This window comes from Tiliqua scincoides, chromosome 8 (genome assembly GCF_035046505.1).
Source record: "Tiliqua scincoides isolate rTilSci1 chromosome 8, rTilSci1.hap2, whole genome shotgun sequence".
NCBI lineage: Eukaryota > Metazoa > Chordata > Lepidosauria > Squamata > Scincidae > Tiliqua > Tiliqua scincoides.
In genome coordinates this window covers 35516160-35537791 of record NC_089828.1, presented here as the reverse complement: position 1 = coordinate 35537791, position 21632 = coordinate 35516160, and the positions used below count along the sequence as shown (strand labels likewise).

Sequence of the window (21632 nt, the reverse complement as noted above, 5' to 3'; positions counted from 1 at the left end):
CAAGCCCAATTCTGCTCCCTCCCCAAAGTGCTTGTGCACATGCCTGTTCCCCTTCCCAGTGCAGAGCAATCTTGGAGGGCAACTCTCAGCGCTCCAACGATACTGAGAGGTACCCTCCAAGACTACTCCTTCCTATTTCCCTGACCCAGAAAGGAGGTTATATCAGAAGTCCACTCTTTTCCCACAGTGGAGAGAGCTAAGGAGAAAAATTTCCTCCAACATCACTCTTCTTTCTTTTCCCAACCAAGACAGGTTGGGGGAAAGGGAGAGAAGAAATTGGTGGATGCCTTTTCATCGAAGCTCCAGAGGTGAAGAGAGAGAGGTGCCCAAGCTGCCTCCTCTCCCACCTTGCCCATCTGTGAAAGAGCTTCCTCTGAGGCCCCTGCATCATCACAGTAACCTCTGGAGAAGTCCTGTGCACTTGTGCAGTGGCACAACTTGTTAGGTTGTGCAATCATGCCATTGCCTGCATTGGGGGCTTCAGAGGTTGGCCAGTTGGACCCTCAGCTGGTGCCCAACTTCCAATGCCACCCGACTGGATCCTTTGCAGCATATTCTTGAGTAGCTCCACTAGCCAACTTGGGCATTTCATATTTGGATCCCTCAGCTGTGGATTTGGACGTGTCTGGCCAATCTTCCCAGTGTGAATTTCATAGGGTGCATAGGTAATTAGCTGTGCCTCCAACCTATCATTGTTTACCTGGTTTCATCCTTAGCCTGTAGCAGCTGGGCCCCCCGTGGCTTGAGTGAACAGCACAGTAGATCCTACCTGAATCCTGCCCAGCACATCCTCCCATCTCTCCCCAACTGACTGCAACCCACCTTATATAAGGTTGAGTTTAAGACCTCACCCATTGGATTTGTCAGGATCAAGGACCAAAAACAGAACCTCAAGCCACATCTCAATCACCTGGTACAGGCATATAGCATGTACCCCACAAGTGCAATCTATAGGCAATCTCTCATCACATTCTCTAAGACCTGGAGGAGCCCAGTATCTCTTTCCACCCCAATCATGTCACATCTGTTGCAACTAAAACAACAGTGCTACAGCACCTCTTTGTTTTCAAGGTGGCACAGGACACTTTCATTTTTCTCCTCACTGGCACTCTTTGGCAACAGTCACACATCCTTCTGGATTACTTGTGGCAGTATGCAAAAAAAACCTGTGGGTTGGGACCCACTAAGTGGGTTGCAAGCCAATTTCAGATGGGTCCCCAACCAATTTTTATTTTTAATCTATTAGACTTGATGCTACCATGGTATGTTACAGCATTTGGGGAAATGTTACAGACCTGTACTTTTAACAGGCTACTATGTATATGCTTTTAACAATGATAGCCAATGGGGCTTACTCCTGGTAAGTGTGGGTAGGACTGCTAAAAATTTTCCTGCTTGATGATGTCACTTCCAGTGGGTCCTGACATATTCTCATTCTAAAAAGTGGGTCCTGGTGCTAAATGTGTGAGAACCACTAGGGGACACAATCCAGCTCTCGGGCTGAGCTGTTCAGTCACCTTTTGTGTAGCTCAAAAGATGTTGCCAGAAAGGGGGAATGAGGGAAGGCTGACCAAAATCTCCCCAGTCCCTGACATAGTGCATCAAATGCTGCCCAATATTATCCCCACCTTCCCCAGTGGCCCATTACTCCCTCTGTCATATTCCATTCTTCTCTTCCTTTTCGAATTCAAGGAGGAAGATGAAGAAAGGCAGAAGGAGATAAGGAGACAGATGGAAGCAGGCAGCCAGTCTCCTCGCCAATACACTGCTTGAGGCAGCTCATGGACAGACCAGCCTTGGCTTTGCAACTAAAGACACAATCTTCAACAACTTTCCAGCACTGACATAGCTGTGCCAATGCAGCATGCGCTTCATCCTGCAGTGGGGAGGCAGTCAAGGGGGACTCTTCAAGGTAAGGGCGTGTTTGTTACCTTACCTTGGGGCTGCATTGTGGCTAGGTCAGTGCTGGAAAGTTGATTAGGATTGCAGCCTGTGAGACCTTCACCTATTTCCTCCGATTCGTCCACGGCAAGTTGAAGCTTCAACAGGGGACTTTGGGAGCATGAATATTTATTCACAGCAAGTCTAAAAATAGGCTGAGGAAAATGCCGAACAAATCAATAGGAAAAGGCTTCTCTCCTTTGGAATGCACTATCGCAAGTTAATTCAGTCATGTGATGGGCTCCAGGTTTCAGCCAAAAGCATCATGCAGCAATAGAATCTTGCATGTCAGGAAGGAAGGGGTAGCTTCCCAATTAACTAAGTTTGTGCATTGTAAATCCTTGTTTCGGATGAAGAATTCCATTATATGTTCCCTCCTAGCAATCCAAAAAGAAGTTGAGAAATGACCCATATATACCCTTCCCTTTCTTCACACCTATTGCCCAGAGAAACATGCTTCCTACAAACATACCATGTTTGGAGTGACATCGCCATCTAGTGGCCATGCTTTAAAGCCCACACCAGATCTGGTTAGAAAGAGCAGCAGGTGGAGAGAGACTCAGGATCCAACTAATTGCAAAAAGAGATACAGTCAGCCTGCATCTAAGGTGCACTTTACTCGCACAAATTCAGCTACACTTGCTCAGCAAAACACACACACACAGAAAAACTACAGTTTAATAGCGCAGGCAATTCTGCCCACCATTCCATTTCTAAATACACGCCTGAGAGAGAGTGCATCATTGGAAATGAAGCTCTGTTCCCACAGTTGGTCTCTGTTCCCACCTGCCTCTCATAATGTTTAAAAAGACAGTAAGAGATGCAAAAGATTGTCAAGGTTATTTTAAGTATACACTATTTTAGCTTTACAGGCTGACTGTAACATAACATAAGATGCAGGTGGACTGTATCATGAAATATTATAGTGGATGCACAGAACTTCTGCTGTGCTTGAGCCAACGGATGGGGTATCACTGTAACCATCAGGACCTGGAAACAAGGGTGGACAGAAGAATGATGAGAATTTAGTGGAAGATCACTGAGTGAGCTTCAGGATATTAACAAGAGTTCCAGATTTTTTTTAAACTACACTTATAGTTTGCTGTTTCTTAAAAACTGTAAGCAATTCTTTTTTCCTACCAACATTAGCCTAGTACTAATCTCAGCATTCCTTACATGTAAAATAGGAGCACTCATTGGTTGCCTTTGACTAGGTCTTTGCGCAGCTTGGTTAGCCAGTTTTGTGCAAGAATTTGTTTGGTCTGTAACAGCTTGGGTGTAAGTGTATATGCAGTTGTCCCAGTGTACTGTTCCTGTGGTGTAGTTTAAAGATAAGCTCTGCCTCCCCCCTGTGCCACCATTCCACACATGGCTGTATTTGGTGGAACTTGGGGTCCTAATTATAAAAAGTGCAAAGTAGAGCCTGATGTGTCCCCAAATTACAACATTTAGTTGAAAAGGGATGGCTTTGTATTTTGGACCGTGCCTTGCAACCAGAACTGCTTAAGTGAACATGTGCAAATTCACCACTGCCACACACAACACCCATGGTCAGTTTTAGATAAGAACAGCAAGTACCTCTTACGCATGCAAAAAAAAAAAAAACACTAAGAGGGTGGAATGTTTATTATCAATTAGGTAGAAGTTTGTTGGGTTTGTTATTCTCCAGCAAACAAATAAGACTGCATAAATCATTTAACAAATTATCTCAACTTTCAGTAGTATTTAGTCACAAAAAATGTTAGCCTGTTTTTAAAAAAAACAAACAAACACAGAATACTTCCTCAGAAATAATTTGAAAGGCAGATTGTACACCCTCCTCCAGCAGCAGCAGGCCCTGGTACATATCAAATAGCAAGCTTGAACTGATTTCACAATTCTTGTCTTTCAATGCAGCTTGCCTCTTGGGTCCCAACAAAAAGGGAAGGATTTTTGAAGGACTCATTGCAGGTCCCGTAGCACTCATTTTGTAATTAAAATTAAAACAGACACCCAACTTCATTTCATCAAGGGTTGTCCCATCAAAAAAAAATCTTTGTATAATAGGAATACATTTACCCACTGGCTGTTTGTAACATAGGGTGCCACAAAAGGAATGCAGATGTTACAGAAGAATGGATTAAAGTTCAATGACCTAAAAGGAGAAGGGGGAGGAGAAAAAAACTGCTTCCTTGCTACTCATCCACTGAAAGGAAAAGTTATTTGGTTGAAGTAACCTTATGCTAGCTCACCTACAGTCCTTAAGCACTATGACATGATGTCATTATCCTGCATGATGGAGATGGTATTTGTCAAAAACACTTTTGTTGCCAGTTGCACATAAACTTTAGTGCCATCTTCACTTTAAACACGTTTTCACAGTTGCTAAGCCATCCATGGTGGTGGGACATAACCTCCAGCTATGGAGAAGTGTGCTGCCCAGCAGAAGCAGGGATAGCCAAGCCTCCATGCTAACCTGCAGTGGAATGAACCTTGAACAGGCCACCAAGATGCAATCAACCAAAAAAAGGACACATGCATGAATTCTGACAGCCTTCCAAAAATTCCTAGGCACTTGATCAACTATGTACCTTCTTGTTTGTTTCAGCCTCTCAGTAGAACAGTATCACTACACAGGCAACCAGCTTCAAAAAGCAGTTAGGAGAACACTACTGCTAACAATGCCTATCACAATCACAAGACTGAGAGTCCTGTGCAAGGTCCAAGTGCACAAACCGAAGGTAAGCCCAGATAGAGTCTAAGCACACCACCTGACCAACTATAGTTTCAAAACGCAACCATGAGGATCCAAGCTGGACACTGCTTATGCAGCAGTGACCCTTGCCCCATTTTGTCATGCCAAACCCAACCCCAGCAACCTTGAAATGGATGACATTGGTCACAAACTTTGCCAATCACACAGCCAGTGCATGACCACCTCCTGCCTCCCCATGCTAAAACTTGTTGGGGGCAGTTTCATGCCTCCACCTCTTGCTCTGTCACTATCAGGAATGTAGAACGTTCCATCCAACCCACCCCAGGTTCCCCCATTTGCTTTATAATTCAGTCACATTCATCTTGTCAGTTGTGAGGCCAGAGGGACGCCAGCTCTCCTCTTCATCAGCCTCCAGGGGAAGTTTTCTTCTGCTTAAACTGCACTCAGGAAAAGAAGTTTTAAAAGCCAGGAATGAAGAAAAGTGGCTCCCGAAGGCAGATCTGCACCTTCTCTGGTTGAGTCTGGACTATCGTGCCATTGGTCCCATCATCATCTAGAAAAACCACAAAGTTTTAGGGATAGTGCTGTAACTTGACAACAGAGTGCCTATTTTGTATGCAGAAAGACTGAGTTCAATATTTCCAAGCAGTGCTGAGACCCCTCTCTGAACTCCTGCAGAGCTGCTGCCAATTCATGTAGGCAATCTTGAGATTGACAGACCACTGGTCTGAGTCAGCACAAGGCAGCTTCATACACTCAAAGGGGAGGGGAGCCTCTCGTTTGTACATGGTGGCAAGTGCAAGGCATTACCAAAACCATCTGTAGCTCAGCTTTGCAGAAATGCTCCTAGAAAATGCCAGCTCTCTTTGCATGCAACAGTCCCCTGGCACTTTGTTGAACAAACTACATTTCTTTAAAAGAATAATAGTAGAACTGTCAACTTTTGGAAACCCCCTGTTTAAAGGGGATTTCTACCATGGGAGGTTAGCAACACCAGATAGTTAAACACAGGTTTTGTCACTAACTACCATGCTTGCAGTTCACCTTTCCTTCAAAGATATCATGTTACCCTTACAAACACCCTGTAAAGCAGACAACTTACCCAGTGAAGCCCACCTAGACAGGGGAAGGCAGGAATTTCAGGCCACGTCCCTGAATTTTTGTCAATCATTTAAACCTCTAGACCTTTTCATTCAGAGACAGAAGGAAGTGCCTGTAGGATTCTGCTTAGCTGCTCATTAAATTTGCAGACAAGGTCACTGTTCCCTTAAGCCAGCGAGTGCCAAACCCCAGCCCATGGGCCAGATCTGGCGCCCATTACAATCCTTCCCCCAGGTGAATAGAGGTTACTGTTCCAGAAAGGAACCTCGTATCTCCCTTCCTGATCTCTCCCAAATATTGCACCGGCCAACCACTTTGGCATTCTGTCACCCCAGCAGGCTTTGCATCTGGATTTAAAAGTGAATGCAGCTGCCCAGCGCAAAGTTTGGGGGAGATATGAGGTTTCCCAGAGGAACAGTAAGCTCCGTTCATGCTGGAGAAGGGATTTTCGGTATGCAGCTGTCTTCAGTTTGGAGACTGCTGCCTTAAATTGCTCAGCCGTGCAGTTCAAAAATTAGCAAAACCGAGCTCTGCATCACAGAGAGCACAGCATTTCCCGATATCCTGCAACAACTTATGATATTATCAAGGTGTACCTGGAAAAGTTGCAAAGGAGTAACTGAAGGGGTCCACAATGTGGTACAGATTCCTTAGAGGAAATATTAATCCAGGCCCTATTGAAGTAAATGTCAAAGCATCTATTGATTTTAAAGGAGTTGGACTGTACCCTAAGAAGTATAATGTACTCCTAAGTTTACAGATCTGTCCCAAAAGGATAGTTATAATTATCTGTTACAGCAAAATAACAAAGGCTCTTATGACACTTTCAAGACTAACAAATGCTACATAAGATTAACACACACATGTTAGTCTTTAAAATGCCACCCATAAAGTCTCACAGACCGACAAAGGAAAAAATACTTTTAGCTGTTTAACAACTGAAAGTCAGAAAACTGCCAACTGACAGCAAATCAACCAGAGATCTATTAGATCAGATTCTACCTTCTGCTCAGTTCTACTTTACCTGTGTTGGCTGGCAATTAAGTCCTACCAACAGAATGTACTCCCAAGTGTATGGGTTGTAGTTCTTATGCTGCACTCTTATCAAGTTTCAGTTTCAAACAAATTCAGTTTGTTTCATTAAATTCTTGTTTATTTCCTCACAGCCATGCCACACACTCACATGCTATCTTGGGGCACTTAGGTGTGACAGCCCCACAGGTCTAGCACCAATTCCTCCAAAGTATCATGGTAAGAAAGTAAAAAGGAGCACAAGAAACTCAACACCCACCGCCTCATGTTCCTTGATTCAAATAATGTGTCTTCGTCACTCTCCAGAGAAGCCATTTCCACATTATCTTCAGAGTTTGAAAGGAGACCATATTTTTTTCGTGGAGGTTTCCTTTTCCTAAGAATCAAAGATACCCGTGAACTACAGTGTGCCAAGATCACATGTCATACAAACCTTGAACTACCCACCACCTCTAACTCTAACCTACCACTTAGAATTTGCTATTTACTTATTTATTTAAAAGATTTATACCTCGCATTTCCTATGTCAGAGCAAATCTCAAGGCAGCTTACAAATCAGGAACTAAAAATATACAATATATAATTTGTTAGAAATCTATTCTTAAACATATCTGTATCTATACAGAGATATCTCCTTTAGTGTACTGTAATAGTACATAAATATTCTAAATCAGTTGTCTCCAAACTGTGAACTCTACAGAAAACCTGACCCCAGAGCAAATGAGTTGACCATTCCACAGGACAGTCTCCAGTGGCATAGCTAAGGGGGTGCAGGGGGTAGAAGTTGCACCGGGCAACAAACTTTAAGGGGGCAACAAGCTGAGCTTGGCCAAAATTGTGAAAAAATTGGTATGTACGAATAATACCATCACATTATACATCACTGGAAAGGTAATTTAATGCAGAATGCAATGAAACAAACCCCACTGGGATTGGAATATCTGTATTCTATCAAAAGTTATGGCCAATTAATCAGAAAACAAAAACGCAACTGCCCTATGGAACAAAAAGTGGATTTTCTTAACTCAAGACTAATTGTTCTGAGAGCAATGAGATGTTATTAAGATACTGCATGCAACCAATGAGGTGTTAATATGAGTTAGCTCTCATTTTCATGTATCATAACACAGCTACTCCTAACTGGTAAAGAGGCACGTTTTCAAGTGATGCTCCTCTTATATTTAGCAGGGGGAGAATAACCATCCCTCTTCACCCCAACACAGTGTCTCTACCCAATAAGGGACACACTTTTTATTTACTTACTTATTTTGTCATGGGGGGGATACAAAATCTTCTTTGATCCCAGGTACCATATAGATGCCTTAGCTATGCCACTGACTGGGGAGAAGTTGCAGATCAAGTAGGTGGTGAACTGCTGGAGGGAGGAGGCAGGTTTCCCCCCAATTTGCACTTCTTAAAAAGCCCAGGCATGATGTCACTTCTGGCTGTGACATCACTTCCGGGGCATCATTTTGACCTCTGCACCGGACTACATGTTCATTAGCTACACCACTGGCAGTCTCATATCCTCGATCTCCCCAGAAGCTTGTGCTGGGCAGCCTTGCCTGCTTGGAAATCTGGGCGCAGAACCTGCCCGGCACAAGGTTCTGTGGAAGAAGGCTGTTCTTGGGTTTGGCACCCGCTGTTCTAAATAATAAATTCTACACTAACCTCCGTGTCCCTGTTACGTTTCTACAACTAAACCCACTGACAGACACCTGAAACAATAAGCTGACCTCCAAGGACATGCGGTGGGGTGGGTGGGGAGGCAAGTGAGGCAGATCCTCCCCACCAGAGGCTTTGAAAAGCACTGCAGCTGTACGAGGCACCCACAACCCACGCACAGGCAGCAGCTCTTTCCAAAGCCTCACCTGTCTCCCCATCCACCGAGTCCCTTTCCCTCCTCTTCCTCTGCTGTTTGTTACATTGCAAGCCACTCGGGGTGGAGACCAACCTTCCTGCACATAAATAAGCACCGTCCTTCCCCGCTTCTGCCCTGCCTCCCCTTCTTCCATACCTAACAGCCCAATCCGACCCACACTTCCCTTTGAGTAAGCCCACTGACTCCAGTGGGACTTACTTCTGAGTAGCCAGGCCTAGGGGTGTATGACAAGCAAGAGCCAACCACGCACGAAACACATGCAGTCACCCAAGGGAGGGGCGGGGAAGAGTGCCTCTGAGCACGTGCAGACGCCCTCCCGCCTTCCCTGGCCCTCACCGCAGGAACCGGCCTCCCAGGTAGTAGAGGGCGGCGATGACGCACAGACCGGCGAAGACGTAGAGCGCGCGGCGGAGCGCCGGCGGCCCCAGCCCCGAGGAGGCCCCGAAGCCGCCCCCCTCCTTCCGGCTCTTCTCACCGGGGGCCGCGGTGGCGTCCGTGCCGTTCGCGGCCTCCGCCAGCAGCTGCCCCGCCGCCGCCCCGGCCACGAGCACCGCGGCCACCACTAGCCTCGCGGCCGCCGCCATTCGTTCTTCGAGTGCTGACGCCGACGGGGTTGGGGCCGGAAGCGGTGGGCGGGCCGAGGAAGAGCCGCTTCCGGACGGGCGGCTGAGGGGGGACTCGGAGGGGAGGGGCTGCCCCCCCAGTTGGCCGTGGGGGGCGCGCGGCCGAGGCCCAGCTCCGCTTAACGAGGTGGCTAGGAGGTTCCCGAGCTCCGCCCGCGTTTCCATGGCAACTGAGGCTGCCGCGTCTCCCATGGCAACCGCCTGAGGGCGTTGTACTGGGCCCCGCTCTCTAGTAGCGCTTACGTCACGCCTCTGGGGGTCTTCACCTTCCTGCCCCTCGAAAACTTGGAACTGCACTTCTCAGGTAGCATCGCTTTAGAACTATACTTCCCAGGTAGCCTCGCTGCACTCCATAGGCGGCAGCGCCCATGCGAGCGCGACAGCTTATGGGAAATGTAGTCTTTTTTTTTTAAACACAGCAAACGTTAATAGTCTTAAAGACCAACCCATTTACTTCACCACAGGCTTACGATCTGTGAAAGTCGATGCTGAAATAAGCTGGATGAGCCGTTTCGGCTCCCCACACAGACGCTCGCAATGTATTATGGGAGGAGAAGCGCGTCAAGGAGAAGGCCGACATGACGCCTATGAGCGCGGTACCTTCTGGGAAATGTAGTCCGCTCGAGTAAGCGAAACCTCTCCGTCCTTGAGACAGGTCGTCACCCAAAATGGCGGTTGTCTTTTTTCCCATCATGCCCAGCGAGCGCGTGGCCTGCTGGGAGTTGGAGTCTGCTCGGCCTCTGTGCTGTCCTCTTCCTCCCTGCTTCTCCCTTCTGTCCTTGGCTTCACCATGCTGCCCGCCAGCCGCTTCCTCGCCCGCCTTGTGAGACCGGGGCCCCGGGGCCCTGCCCGACGTTATGCGGAGGCTGCTGCTGCGGGGCCTGCCCAGATGGCTTTCACCTTTGCGTCCCCCTCTGAGGTACTGAAGGGGGAGTCAGAGGAGGGGAGAGGAGGGACAGTGCCAGGGGTGTGGGGAGGCAGCGCCTCCGCACCGGAGTCCTTCGAAAAGCACCACCGTAGTATGAGGTGCCCAAGCACCATGCAGCGCGCGTGGGTTGTGGGTGCTTCGGCACCTCACACGACGGCGGTGCTTTTTGAAGGACTCTGGTGGGGAGGCACTGCCTCCCCAGCCTCCCCACACCCCTAGAGACCTGTGTGGGTGAAACCCTGAGAGCAGACAGGCATTTGGCCTGTGGAACCTCCAGACACTTGATCTGCTGTTATTTGTGTGCACGCATGCTCAGCAGATTAAAAAAAACTCTTAAAACAGTTTACATTGTACAGGAAGAGCGACCTGAAGATGGTTTCCTGTCCTGGAAGACTCGCAGTGCAAAAAGAAACGCCAATGAGACCCCGACAGCCACTGGGAGAGATGAACAGGCGCCCTCCGCTCTGGTTCAGCCCAACCAAATTTGCTGCGTTGTTGTGAGCACAGAAAGCAGTTTGTGCTACCCTGAGCTCCTCAGCAGGGAAGTGCAGGGTGGTGAGACAGGAGAGGCAGAGCCCTAGTCCTTGAAAAAGCACCACTGCCGTGGAAGGTGTACAAACACACACAACCTCCCATAGCAGCAGTACTTTTCGAAGGGCTTTGCCTCCCCTTCCTCCCCACCCACTGCACATAGATTGTGTTTGCTTGCACACCTTCCACAGTGGAAGTGCTTTTCAAATTATTATGGCAGGGTGGCTCTGCCTAACCTGCCTCCCCAACCACCACACGTCCCTGTGCCTTAGGCTTAGAGGACGGACGGGATAGAAATGTAACTCATAATACTGTATCGCTCATTCATTCATTATTACATTTCTATCCTGCTTTAACAATGGTGCTGATGGTTCTTCTCCCCCTTCCTTTTATTCCTGCAGCAACAATCTGAGGTAGGTTAGGATTGCGTGAGGCAGAAAGAGGCTCCTGTTGAGTTTCTGGGACTTTTTATTGTATTATTTATATTGACCAATTTAAATGGGTTCATTGTAAGCCACTTTGAGCTCCCCTCTGGGAGAAAACATGGGATATAATTTTTTTAAGACTGAATAAATAGTGAGTTTTGTGACCAAGTGAGGCTTTAATCCAGATCTCTCCAGTGCACCACACTTGAGCTTAGTATTTTTTTTTTTAAAGCAAACATCAAAATTAACCCTTTTGAGAGTCCTTGGCAATGATTTCCTCCTTGTTCAGGGTGACAGGCTGGTTTCCTATCTTACCTCTTCCCTCTCACTGCCCCCTTCAGGTATTCTACAATGCAGCCAATGTGAAGCAAGTGGATGTCCCCACCCTGAGTGGTTCCTTTGGTATCTTGGCTGCCCACGTCCCCACCTTGCAGGTCCTGAAGCCTGGTGTTGTCACAGTCTTTGCTGAGGATGGTTCTGCTACAAAATATTTCAGTATGTTTGGAAGCCCTTTGAAGTGGATTGTCCTTTGAATACCAAAGTTCCATTCTAGTGCTTAATTACCAGTAAATCTTTGCTACATATAGACCTCTGATATTAGAGCAGCCAGAGATTTTGTTTGTTATTGTAGCTTGCTTTTCTGTTCCAGTTGCAGGATGCTTAAAGTGACTAACAATAATCAAAACCAATAAAATAAAAGAACCACAAAACAAGGCCCACACCTGAGCCAAGACAGACAATTGCAAGGGTAGACTGGCAGGCTTCTTTCCATCTAAACTATGCCAATAAAAGAAAGAAAAAGAGGTGTCAGTGGACAGGAACCGATTGGAATGGATGGAACTTACCTGTGTGGTGTATTATTTAGAACCATAGTAGTTGGGGCCAGAGCGCCTGCAGGGTCCATTAACCCCTAGAGTAGTTTCTTACAGCAGGCTTTGGAGTGAAAGAAGTAAAGGTGCTGCAGGCTGTAATGTAAAAAAAGAATGGGGGGGGGGCTGAACTCCTAGGGAAGCAATTTGTCTGTTGTCTGACTCTCTTTCTCTCTCCCTGTCCCTTTTGCACTTGCAGTCAGCAGTGGCTCCATCACAGTGAACGCAGACTCTTCCGTCCAGTTACTGGCTGAGGAAGCAGCACAACTGGATAAGCTTGACCTTGCGGTTCGTACTGCCTTCTCTCCCTTCCTCAAAGCTGAAACAACACTTTGAAAAGTTCCTGAGTACTGCGGGAGTTTTGAGTGGTTTGTTTTCTTTTTAACAAACAAAATGCACAAGAGGGCTTTTCCCACACTAGGTTCCTTCCTGTAAACTTGAAATACTGACTGGTCCTTCCTTCCCTGCCAGATTTGTTATGGCCACAGGGTATGGGAACAACTAGCAACTATAACCAAAATGTAGAAGCAGGTCTTAATGGGTCTGGGTCTGGGTCTTGCTTACAGTATTAAGCAGTCTAGGACAATAGGGGGCAAGGGGCTGCAGGGCTCTGATGGTTTAAGTAGTCATAGCCACAGGGCCAACCTAAGTCCTCCTGGCACCTGAGGTGACAAATGCTGATGTGCCAAATGCTGTCCCTTTATCTGGTGCTGGGTCAACACTGGAGATGCTTTAGCTCACCACTCTTTTCTCCTCCATGCTTCTACTTCTTCATCCTCTTCCTTTTCCAGTTCAGGGAGTGAATGCAGAAGGATCAAGTAAAGCAAGTGAGCACCTGACCCCTAAGACAACTACCTTAGTCAGCCTCATGGTTGGGCTGGCCCTGCCCAGCCAGGAAACCCACAAAAAGAACATCCCTTTCTTTCCTGCTGCTGCTTGTGGAGTTTAGACATCTCCACCCACATACCCATCTCCTCTCACGTTTGGCTCCAAACTTGAATGTAGCCCAGCCCACTGCATGTCTCCTGGCCACCCTGCTTTGCTTGTCCATATAAAAGGATCCCTGTGCTTGTAAGGCACTTTTGCACAACTGAGAGTCCTGGGCAGTGAGGGTCCATAACACTAAAGCCAAATGCACACCTGACAGGAAGCACAGTTAGAGAATGCATTGTCATGGGCCTGTAGCCATGATATCTTTTCTCTGCCATGTGTTTGCTATATGCATGAAGCCAAATGTGCGTGTTTAGCTAGTTTGAGAGAGCAAGAGAGAGACTACTTCATCTTCCATCCACAGGGAACCCTTCTTAGGGTACAATCCTAAGTGTGCCCAGGGCTGGCACAAGTCACTTGCACTAGCCCATGCCATAAAGCATGCCATAAAGCACATTTGCACCTCCCTCTGAGTAAACTGCATGGTGCACAGAGGTGCACTGGCCTGCGGAAGTCAGATCCAGCCACCGCAGTGGCAACAGATGAGTTTGCGCCAGCTGAGCTCGGCACAACTGAGCTGGCACAGGGGTCTAAGGAGGGTTGGCAGCAGGCGGCCAGGGAGGCAGGGATCGGGAGATGGGGTCGAGACCCGGAAGTTATACCAGATCCTAGCACCCATTTCTGGACAGTGCGGAGCAGCTCCTGGCTGCTCCATTCTGCTCAGATCTGTGCAGATCCAAGTAGACCTATTGGGGCTGCTGCAGCTCTCCCTGCGGTAAGGGAAAAAGTTTCCCCTTGCCTCGGGCTGAGTCTTGGCCAGTCCCAAACTTGCACTGGATGCAGCGCAGGCCCGCTGGCTTCCCTATTCCAGCACAAGTTAGGATTGCACTGTTAGAGTGTCAGCAATCTTTACTGGTCCACATGTGTGTGAGACAGTTGAAGAACGTAGCAGTAATTTTCAGTGTTTTTCTTTGATGGCAAACTAATGTCTGTGATCTTTGCCTTTTGTGATATCGCTTCTGGGAACCTCTTCTGGGTTCTGCTGCTCTGTTTTTAGGGCAACTGTCTGCAGTGATGAATTGTTTGCCCTTCTTCTTCCACCAGCTGGCGGAGGAAGAGGGACAGACAATCTGTTACTACAAATAGATGCCCTAAGAACAGAGCTGCAGAACCTGGAAGCGTTTCCGTTTTTTTTCAGCTGATGTGATCCAAACTTCCATGGCACACCTGCAAACATTTTGTAGCACCTCAGTTGAAAACAACGGACTTAAGGTATAATATACTTTATTATATGCTCATGTGTTGCAACCTGAAGGTTTGCAATTTTTATTTGGGCTGCAAAATTTGGCTCTTATCAGTGCAAAATGACCTCTCTTCAGCCTAGAGCAGGGGTCTCCAAACCCTGGCCCGGGGGCCAGATGCAGCCTGCAGCCAGCTTCTATCCATCCTGCGGCCAGCCTCTGATCCCCTGAGAGCCTCTGGCCCAGTTGACCAAACACAACCAGAGTTTTGCTTGTGGGGTGGGGGAATGAGGGTCCATTTAAGTGTGTGCTTTATTTCTTGGGCTGTGTTTGTGCTTGGAGAAGTCCTGGACATTTTAGCCTGTTTATTTATTTATTCATTCATCCAAGTTCCATCTCTAATGCATTATTTAAATTTTATATTTAATTTTTTTAACGACCCTCAACATTGTGCCAGATATTTGATGCAGCCCTTTGGCTGAAAAGTTTAGAGACCCCTGACCTAGAGGACTGTGATAGTAATATATCTAGGTTTTTGGTTATTTTCACTGCCACACAAACTATACATGGAACTTGTAGTATTTGCCACATGTAAGTTTAAAACTAAAGAACTCAACAGGAAATAGATTTTTCTAATACAGCATTTGGCTCCAGCATCCCATTCCATCGCAGGGAGTTTTTAACCTTTCATATCCTCAGGGGATGTATTTTCAAGGTACTGACTCAGCAGCTCCATGCTCTCATCACTCTTGCAAAAAAAATCAATATCTTTGTAGCAGGGTCAGTATTTTACAAGTAAATATTTAAAGTGGCAGATGTATTGGTTGGAGCAGCTCCACCTCCAGCATATAAAGATCCCTACAGAGGTTCATGAAGCAGTTGCATCTGCTCATTAACAGTGCTTTTGAAATTGACTGGCGCAGCTGCCCGATCAAAACTGTTCAAGGCCAGTCTATGTAAGTCGATGGCACCATTGGACTAGCAAAGTATTTGTTTAACATGCTTGTTAGGTGACACACAATGAAACAATGGCATTTGCTCTCAGAGTAAACAAAAGCTTTACATGAAATGTGCAAAAGCCAGTGAGAGAAATGACAGAATGCTCAGAGCTGGGGGAGGGAGGCAGGAATCTACGTAAGCTTAAAGTGGGAGGCTTTGGAAATTGGGTATGTACAATATTTATTTTATTGATTAGGGCAGGGGTGTCCAAAGTTTTTGGAGGGCCACATCATCTCTCTGACATTGTGTCTGGGGCCGGGGGGAAAAAAGAATTAACATTTCAAATTTGAATAAATTTACTTAAATGAATACATTGGAGATGGAAATTCACTATGAAATGGAAATTCATATATAAATGAAGGTCTTGCAATAGCTCAAGGCCTTGCACAAAGCAAGGGCAGCCTTTCCTTTGCTGCTGCATCACAGATGTGAAACAGCAAGCAGTGGAGGGAGCCCTTGTCCCACAGCTCACGCGAGAGGTCAAACAGTTGGCCGACATGCTGATAGCAGTTGCATCAAGCCAGTGCGGGCTTCAGCAAGTCTCCGGAGGGCCAGAGGCTGATTGGAGACTGCGGGCTCCTGAGGGCCGGTTTAGGAGTCCTTGAGGGCCACAAGTGACCCCAGGGCCGGGATTTGGGCACCCCTGTGCTATGGAAATCACTCTGGGAACTACTGTTGTTCAGAAGTGATACATAAATGTTTTAAGCATTTTTATTCATTTGTTCATTTTTTTCTGCCTTTCATCAGTAGTCCCACGACAGCTAACAAAAGACTAAAAAGTGACAGTTTTTACAGTAAAATCAAGATTTAAAATGGTAATTGACATGAACCAAAAGGTCAGCTATTTCAAGAGCAGCAAGTAATAAGCTAGGTAGAACAAGTTAATCTTAAGTACCACAGTGGAGGGAGGAGTGTTTCTTGAACTCCCTGAGGCAGGTTCTACAACCGGGCAGCTATTGTGGGGAGGGCCCTGTCTCACATGCATGCCAGTACAGGTTCACCCAATAACAATACAGAGAGCCGAGTCTCTCTTGAAGATTCACGGCAGAAGGTGATCCTTAAGCTACAGAGGACCAGACAACATAAGGTCTTAAAAGTCATGATCAACATCTTGAATTAACACCCCTTCCGCCCCCCTAAAAAACCTACAGAGTACAGCAGTACCATGGCTTGCATCCACTTGACTTTCATAACTTTACTCTTTCAGCCATTTTCAATTATAAGCACATTTCAAATTTCATCCATATGGTTTCCTCTTTTGTCTGATTTCATCTAAGCTTCCATAATGTTCATTGATGTTTTCATGCATGTTTTTGCATTTTTCTGTTTGTTTAGCTTTCACACACATTCACACTGTTATATAGTTATTTACGTTTTTCACTGGCCAAAGTAAATTTGCAAGCTAAATAAGGCTATGCTTTGACATCCCTCCATTTTTTTTACTTTCTTCCATGCTCTGGTCCTAACCAAGCAGAAATGGAAGGTATTGCTGTAGGATGAAAGAATATGTTCCTACCCCTCTGCAGCCCCCATCATCATTCTGACCACACCATTCTGAACCATTTTCAGTTTCGAATACTTTTTGAGGGCAGCCCTGTATCGAGCACTTTGCAATAGTACAAACAAGATGTAACCATTGCATGGTTGACTCTGGCCCAATCAATAATCATCACACTCACTTGCTCTTTTCTGATGTGGCCCTGCTCTGGCTCCATCCTACAAAGAGGCTAGGTCAGTCCACAAAAAGGGGGCCTTCATTACAATGACCCCAGTACAGAGAGAGATTTGTACAGCCTCTTCCTCTCTGCTGGCCTTCAGAAAATTGGCTAAAATGTAATTTTTTCATGACTTTTGAGAATTAACCGTTTTTTCTTGCTGGCCCTGAATTTGACTTTTGTTGCCGTGCTGTTTTATATTTTTATTGTTTGATTTGTTTGGATTTGTCTCATCTCAATGAAAGTTTTACAACTTTGTTTTCAAGCTTATGAATGGCTTTTGGAATTGATTTGGGAAAAGTGTTATGTAAGATTTTTTTTAGAACAAATGGAATAATATAAAACTGGCACTGTGATGCAGGTGCGTGAATTTCTTCTTTCCCTGCAATGCAGTTGGGGCAGGTGGACCAAATTTGGACTGAATGTCCTGAGAATGAGGAGCAGGGGAGCGCCCAAGGTTGGATGGTGGCCAATAAGTGAGACTAGGTACAGTGGCAGACATTCACCTCTCAGCCAAATCTGTGAAGCAGCATGTTCTGCTGGCTATTCCAGGTGTGCTTTCTCTCAGTTTCTTGTAGGGGTTTATTGCTTAGCATGAAGGCAGGTGTGTGACACAGTCTCAAGCATCAGATCCATGTTTCACGGCTGCTGGTCAACGAGGGGATACCACCAGAGTTGGGGCCCCAGCCAGTTCTTGCATATGCTGACTCCACAGATGTCCTTTCCATGGTTTGATTCCAACATCTTTTCCTGTTCAGACAGCCAAGTCGAACTTGGAAAAGGCCCTCTCTGCCCTTGCCTCAGCTTCAGACGAGACAGCAAAGGCCGAAGCCCAAATCAACGTAGAAGCCAACGAAGCCATCGTGAAAGCTCTGGAGTAAGGAGGGTAAGCATCTGCCACCAGGTGTCCTCTTTGTCCTTGGAGAACTTTCTCTTCAGCCTGCCAGGCCAGCTTCTGCCAAAGAAATATGCAGATTTTTGAGTTATGCAGAGCTTTTCCAGAGCTATTTGCAGCATAATTGTCAAGCAATTTAACTGTGAGATGGTCAATTATTAGTTCAGCTCAGCCACCAACTCACAGGGTGACCTTTACAGGGAAAAACATTGGAGCACACTGAAGGTGTTCTGTGAAGTAATTAATATTCTGAATTAAAAAAATAGTAGTATTTCAATTTTGGTTTATAGCTAGGATGGTCTCTTAAAGCACCTTGCAGCTGAAGACGTGCAAAAGTCCAGTTGTAATAAGGATATGTGAGGAGTATGTATAACCAAAACTTCTGGTCTACAGTTGATGACAACCTAGTCTGGGTTCCAGGCTCCTTCCCTACAAAGCAAGGGGGGCACAGAAGGAACTGCAAGTAAGGCAATCCTATTATACAGAGAACATTCCACCACTCTTATGTGACCTATAAGGATGTTTAGGGTAGTTTAATCAGAGCCAAGGCTCAGTCTTTTAGTAGGTGAAGACTGCATTTAAGCATGTGCAAAGTGCATTTATCTTGCTATAATTAGGATCTAAGCTGAGCCAGAATCAAGATAGTACTGTATTGACTTCAGCCTAATGGCATCTCTGGGTTTGGAGGAAGTTTTGCTTGGGACAGACGTCTGCCACTAGGTGGTGCCACAGGGTAGCCAAACTCCTTTGTGAGACTGTGTGGGCTGGACAGCACTCTTTGATTACTCAGATGTTTCTGAATGTCCTTCCTCGTCCTAAGTGCATTTACAGTAAGTTCCCACGCTTAATGTGAGCAGTAGATTACTTCTGGCGCTGTTCAGTAAGGATTAAGCTGCTGCTGCTGCTTTCTCTTTCCTTCCAGACTTGAGAAGAACTGCAGCTGTCCCACAATCCCTTGTGTTGAGCAAGGGACCATGGAAGGATGCTGCCTTTAGAAGGGCTACTCTGCTTAACAGGAGGACTAAGAGAATTCTTAAGCTTGCCTGCCCATCCACTGTTTTTCTAGTGTCTTTCAAGAGAAATGGTCATGAACTCCTGCTGCAAGATACTCAAGTGCTACTGTTCAGATATGAATTCTACAGCACTAGCAGAGGATTGGTCTGGCCATAATTCTAGGGCAGTGCCATTTTCCTGCTCTTCTAGTGGTTAACCTGCCACAGCTACTTTAGGAAAACAAAATGGAAAATCTGTATATATTTAAAACTAGGGACAATGACTTAATGTTCTTCTTTAGACCTCTTTCAGGCTCAGATACTATGTGTTAGTTCAGTGCTTTCCCCACAACAAGGCCTGTATTCATTCCTGGGAACGACCCTTTTCTATCAGAGGGCTCTGCAGTTTTAATAAAGTCCTCCTTTTTTCCCCTGCATCCTCATCTCCATCAGCACTTGATTAGGTGGCAGGTGGATGATCCATGCCAACTTATAGTGTCTAGGACTTTGCCAGAGGGGGCTGAAAAGTTCTGTTTTGATGAGCCTTGCTCACCAAAGTCAAACCATTAAAAATGTGGGTTCTGTTCCATCAGTGTATTTTAATTCTCTAGTTCAGACATGAACTTGTCTGAAGTTCAGAAGCCCAAAAAGGAGTTTGGTGATCAATTCAGACACTTTGAATTGGTCTACATACAGAGTAATATTTTATTCTTTTGTCTGCTGTGTAACTCTGTAAAACAGAGAAAAGAACAATTTAATTTGAGGAACATGCATGCTTTTACAACTATTTACAAACAGAATACAAGTTGGGGAAACTGCAGTACAAACTGTATAACTGAAAACATAATCCTTGTTTACTTAGAAATAAGTCCCATGGGGTTCAATGGGACAGTCAGAGGAAAGTGTATAGAGCAGTGATTTTCAACCTTTTTCATCTCACAGCACACTGACAAGGCACTAAAATGGTCAAGGCACACCACCAGGTTTTTGACAATTGATAAGGCACACCATGCTGCCAGTGGGGGCTCACATCTCCCATTGGCCCTATTAATAAAATGACGTTCCCCCACATGCCTGTGGCACACCTGAGGACCACTCGTGAGCCACGGCACAGTGGTTGAAAATGGCTGGTATAGAGGATTACAGCTTCAGTATTATTGAGCCAATTATTTTGAATCTGCAGTTCTTGCATTTAAGGTTCCATTCAGGTTTAAGGTACACAAAAGACATTAGGTTCAGGTTCCTTTCTGTTTCACGGGGGCGGGGGGGCCAGGCAGGATCATCGTGCAGAGATCCTGAACTGATGTTGAGGTTCAGGTTTGACTCTGTGCTGCTCGATTTGCTTCCTTGTCTTAAGAACATAAGAACAGCCCCACTGGATCAGGCCATAGGCCCATCTAATCCAGCTTCCTGTATCTCACAGTGGCCCACCAAATGCCCCAGGGAACACACCACATAACAAGAGACCTGCATCCTGGTACCCTCCCTTGCATCTGATGTAGCCCATTTCTAAAATCAGGAGGTTGCACATACACATAATGGATTTTTCCTCCAGAAATTTGTCTTGCTTATGTATTGCAGGAAATCCCACCACAGTTCTGTGGAAACTGGCATCTCTGCTCTGGATTTGTTCCTCTTCGTCCCTGGACTGCTCCTCTTCGTCCCTCTCCTCCTCTGGTCTGTACAGATAGTGTTGGTTAAGCCCAACAATCAACTAATTAAAAATATAGACAAATTGGTCCATTTGACAAGTATGTGTCTCTCTATTATGGGGGGATTACAACAGTAGTCTTAGGTGTTTTTTGTATCATCAGAACTGATTTGGTGCTACCACTAAGAATGCTTTGCTCCTGACCATCTCTGGTGACAGCATCTTGATTGATTTTATGGTTTTGATTCACTTACATGCAAACAAGAATTTTGTCCATAATTCAAGCCATATTTTTATTTTAAGAGAACTGGAATTCTGAAATGTCTATTTAATGCGAAGTCTGTGAGCTGAATGATGTTTACAGGTAAACGAAGGTGCATTCATCTTCTCCTGTGAGGGGTGCTTCTCTCAGTGAGAGGACACTGTGGATCTCTTGCTCAGTTCTTTTGGGTACTGAGGTTTTTGTCAATCTTTGCCCACCCATTTTCAAGCCAGTCATAAGGTCTAGAGACCTACTCTTGACCAGTGCAGCCCAGTAGATTGCGTTTAGGTCTGGGAGATTGGCTTTCTTGATCTTGAGTCTCACTGTTCAAATGCATGAACAACCTCTACTGAAAAAGCTGGTTTTACACCAGCCTTGTGTTCTGTGGAGGTTCATTTAAAAGTGAAGATGGTCAAGGGATATACAAAGCTGTGTTCTGCCAAGTCAGACCATTGGTTTATCAGGCTCAAGATTGCAGTAACTGGCAGCTGCTCTCCATAGGTTCAGTTGGCTCTTTCTCAGTCTTATCTGGAGATGCTGCCAAAGATTGAATCTGGGATCTTCTGTGTGCAAAAAAAGGTACTCCATCACTTCGCTATAGTTCCAGACAGGACTGCTGTCGACTTGCAACAAATGCATAGGCAGGCCAACTATGAGGAACCTCAGTTTTTTAGAGGTCACTTCTATGTAATTGTGTTGGGGGTTTCTTTTCTTGGGCTGGTTTCTAAGGGAATATAATACTCCCTTGGTAAAGATTAATGTTGAAATGCATTGGGAGCACCCCTCCTAGCATTACCCTCTGGATGTTTTGGGTGGTTCTTTTACAGCCACAATTTGTGGAACCTTTCAGTCTGTGTAGTACTGCAGTTGGCTACCTAGTCTCATGAGCAGGCTGCATGAGTGGTCCTCCTTTATCTTAG

The 21632-nt window shown here is 45.9% G+C and overlaps 2 protein-coding genes across 2 annotated transcripts; one reads left to right on the top strand and one right to left on the bottom strand.

Moving 5' to 3' along the window:
• Positions 1 to 3549: 3549 nt before the first annotated feature.
• Positions 3550 to 9698, bottom strand: FAM174C (family with sequence similarity 174 member C). The gene is made up of 3 exons (XM_066634841.1): positions 8988 to 9698; positions 7029 to 7145; positions 3550 to 5189 (listed from the first exon to the last, which is right to left on the bottom strand). Exons 1-3 carry the CDS (start codon positions 9464 to 9466, stop codon positions 5186 to 5188), a joined length of 600 nt encoding a protein of 199 aa, XP_066490938.1. The 5' UTR covers positions 9467 to 9698; the 3' UTR covers positions 3550 to 5185.
• A 296-nt stretch (positions 9699 to 9994) lies between these two features.
• On the top strand, positions 9995 to 20550 carry ATP5F1D (ATP synthase F1 subunit delta). Its single transcript, XM_066634842.1, has 5 exons — positions 9995 to 10193; positions 11500 to 11653; positions 12227 to 12315; positions 17671 to 17798; positions 20381 to 20550. The coding sequence occupies exons 1-4, from the start codon at positions 10065 to 10067 to the stop codon at positions 17791 to 17793; spliced, it is 495 nt and encodes a 164-aa protein (XP_066490939.1). The 5' UTR covers positions 9995 to 10064; the 3' UTR covers positions 17794 to 17798; positions 20381 to 20550.
• Positions 20551 to 21632: the final 1082 nt, after the last annotated feature.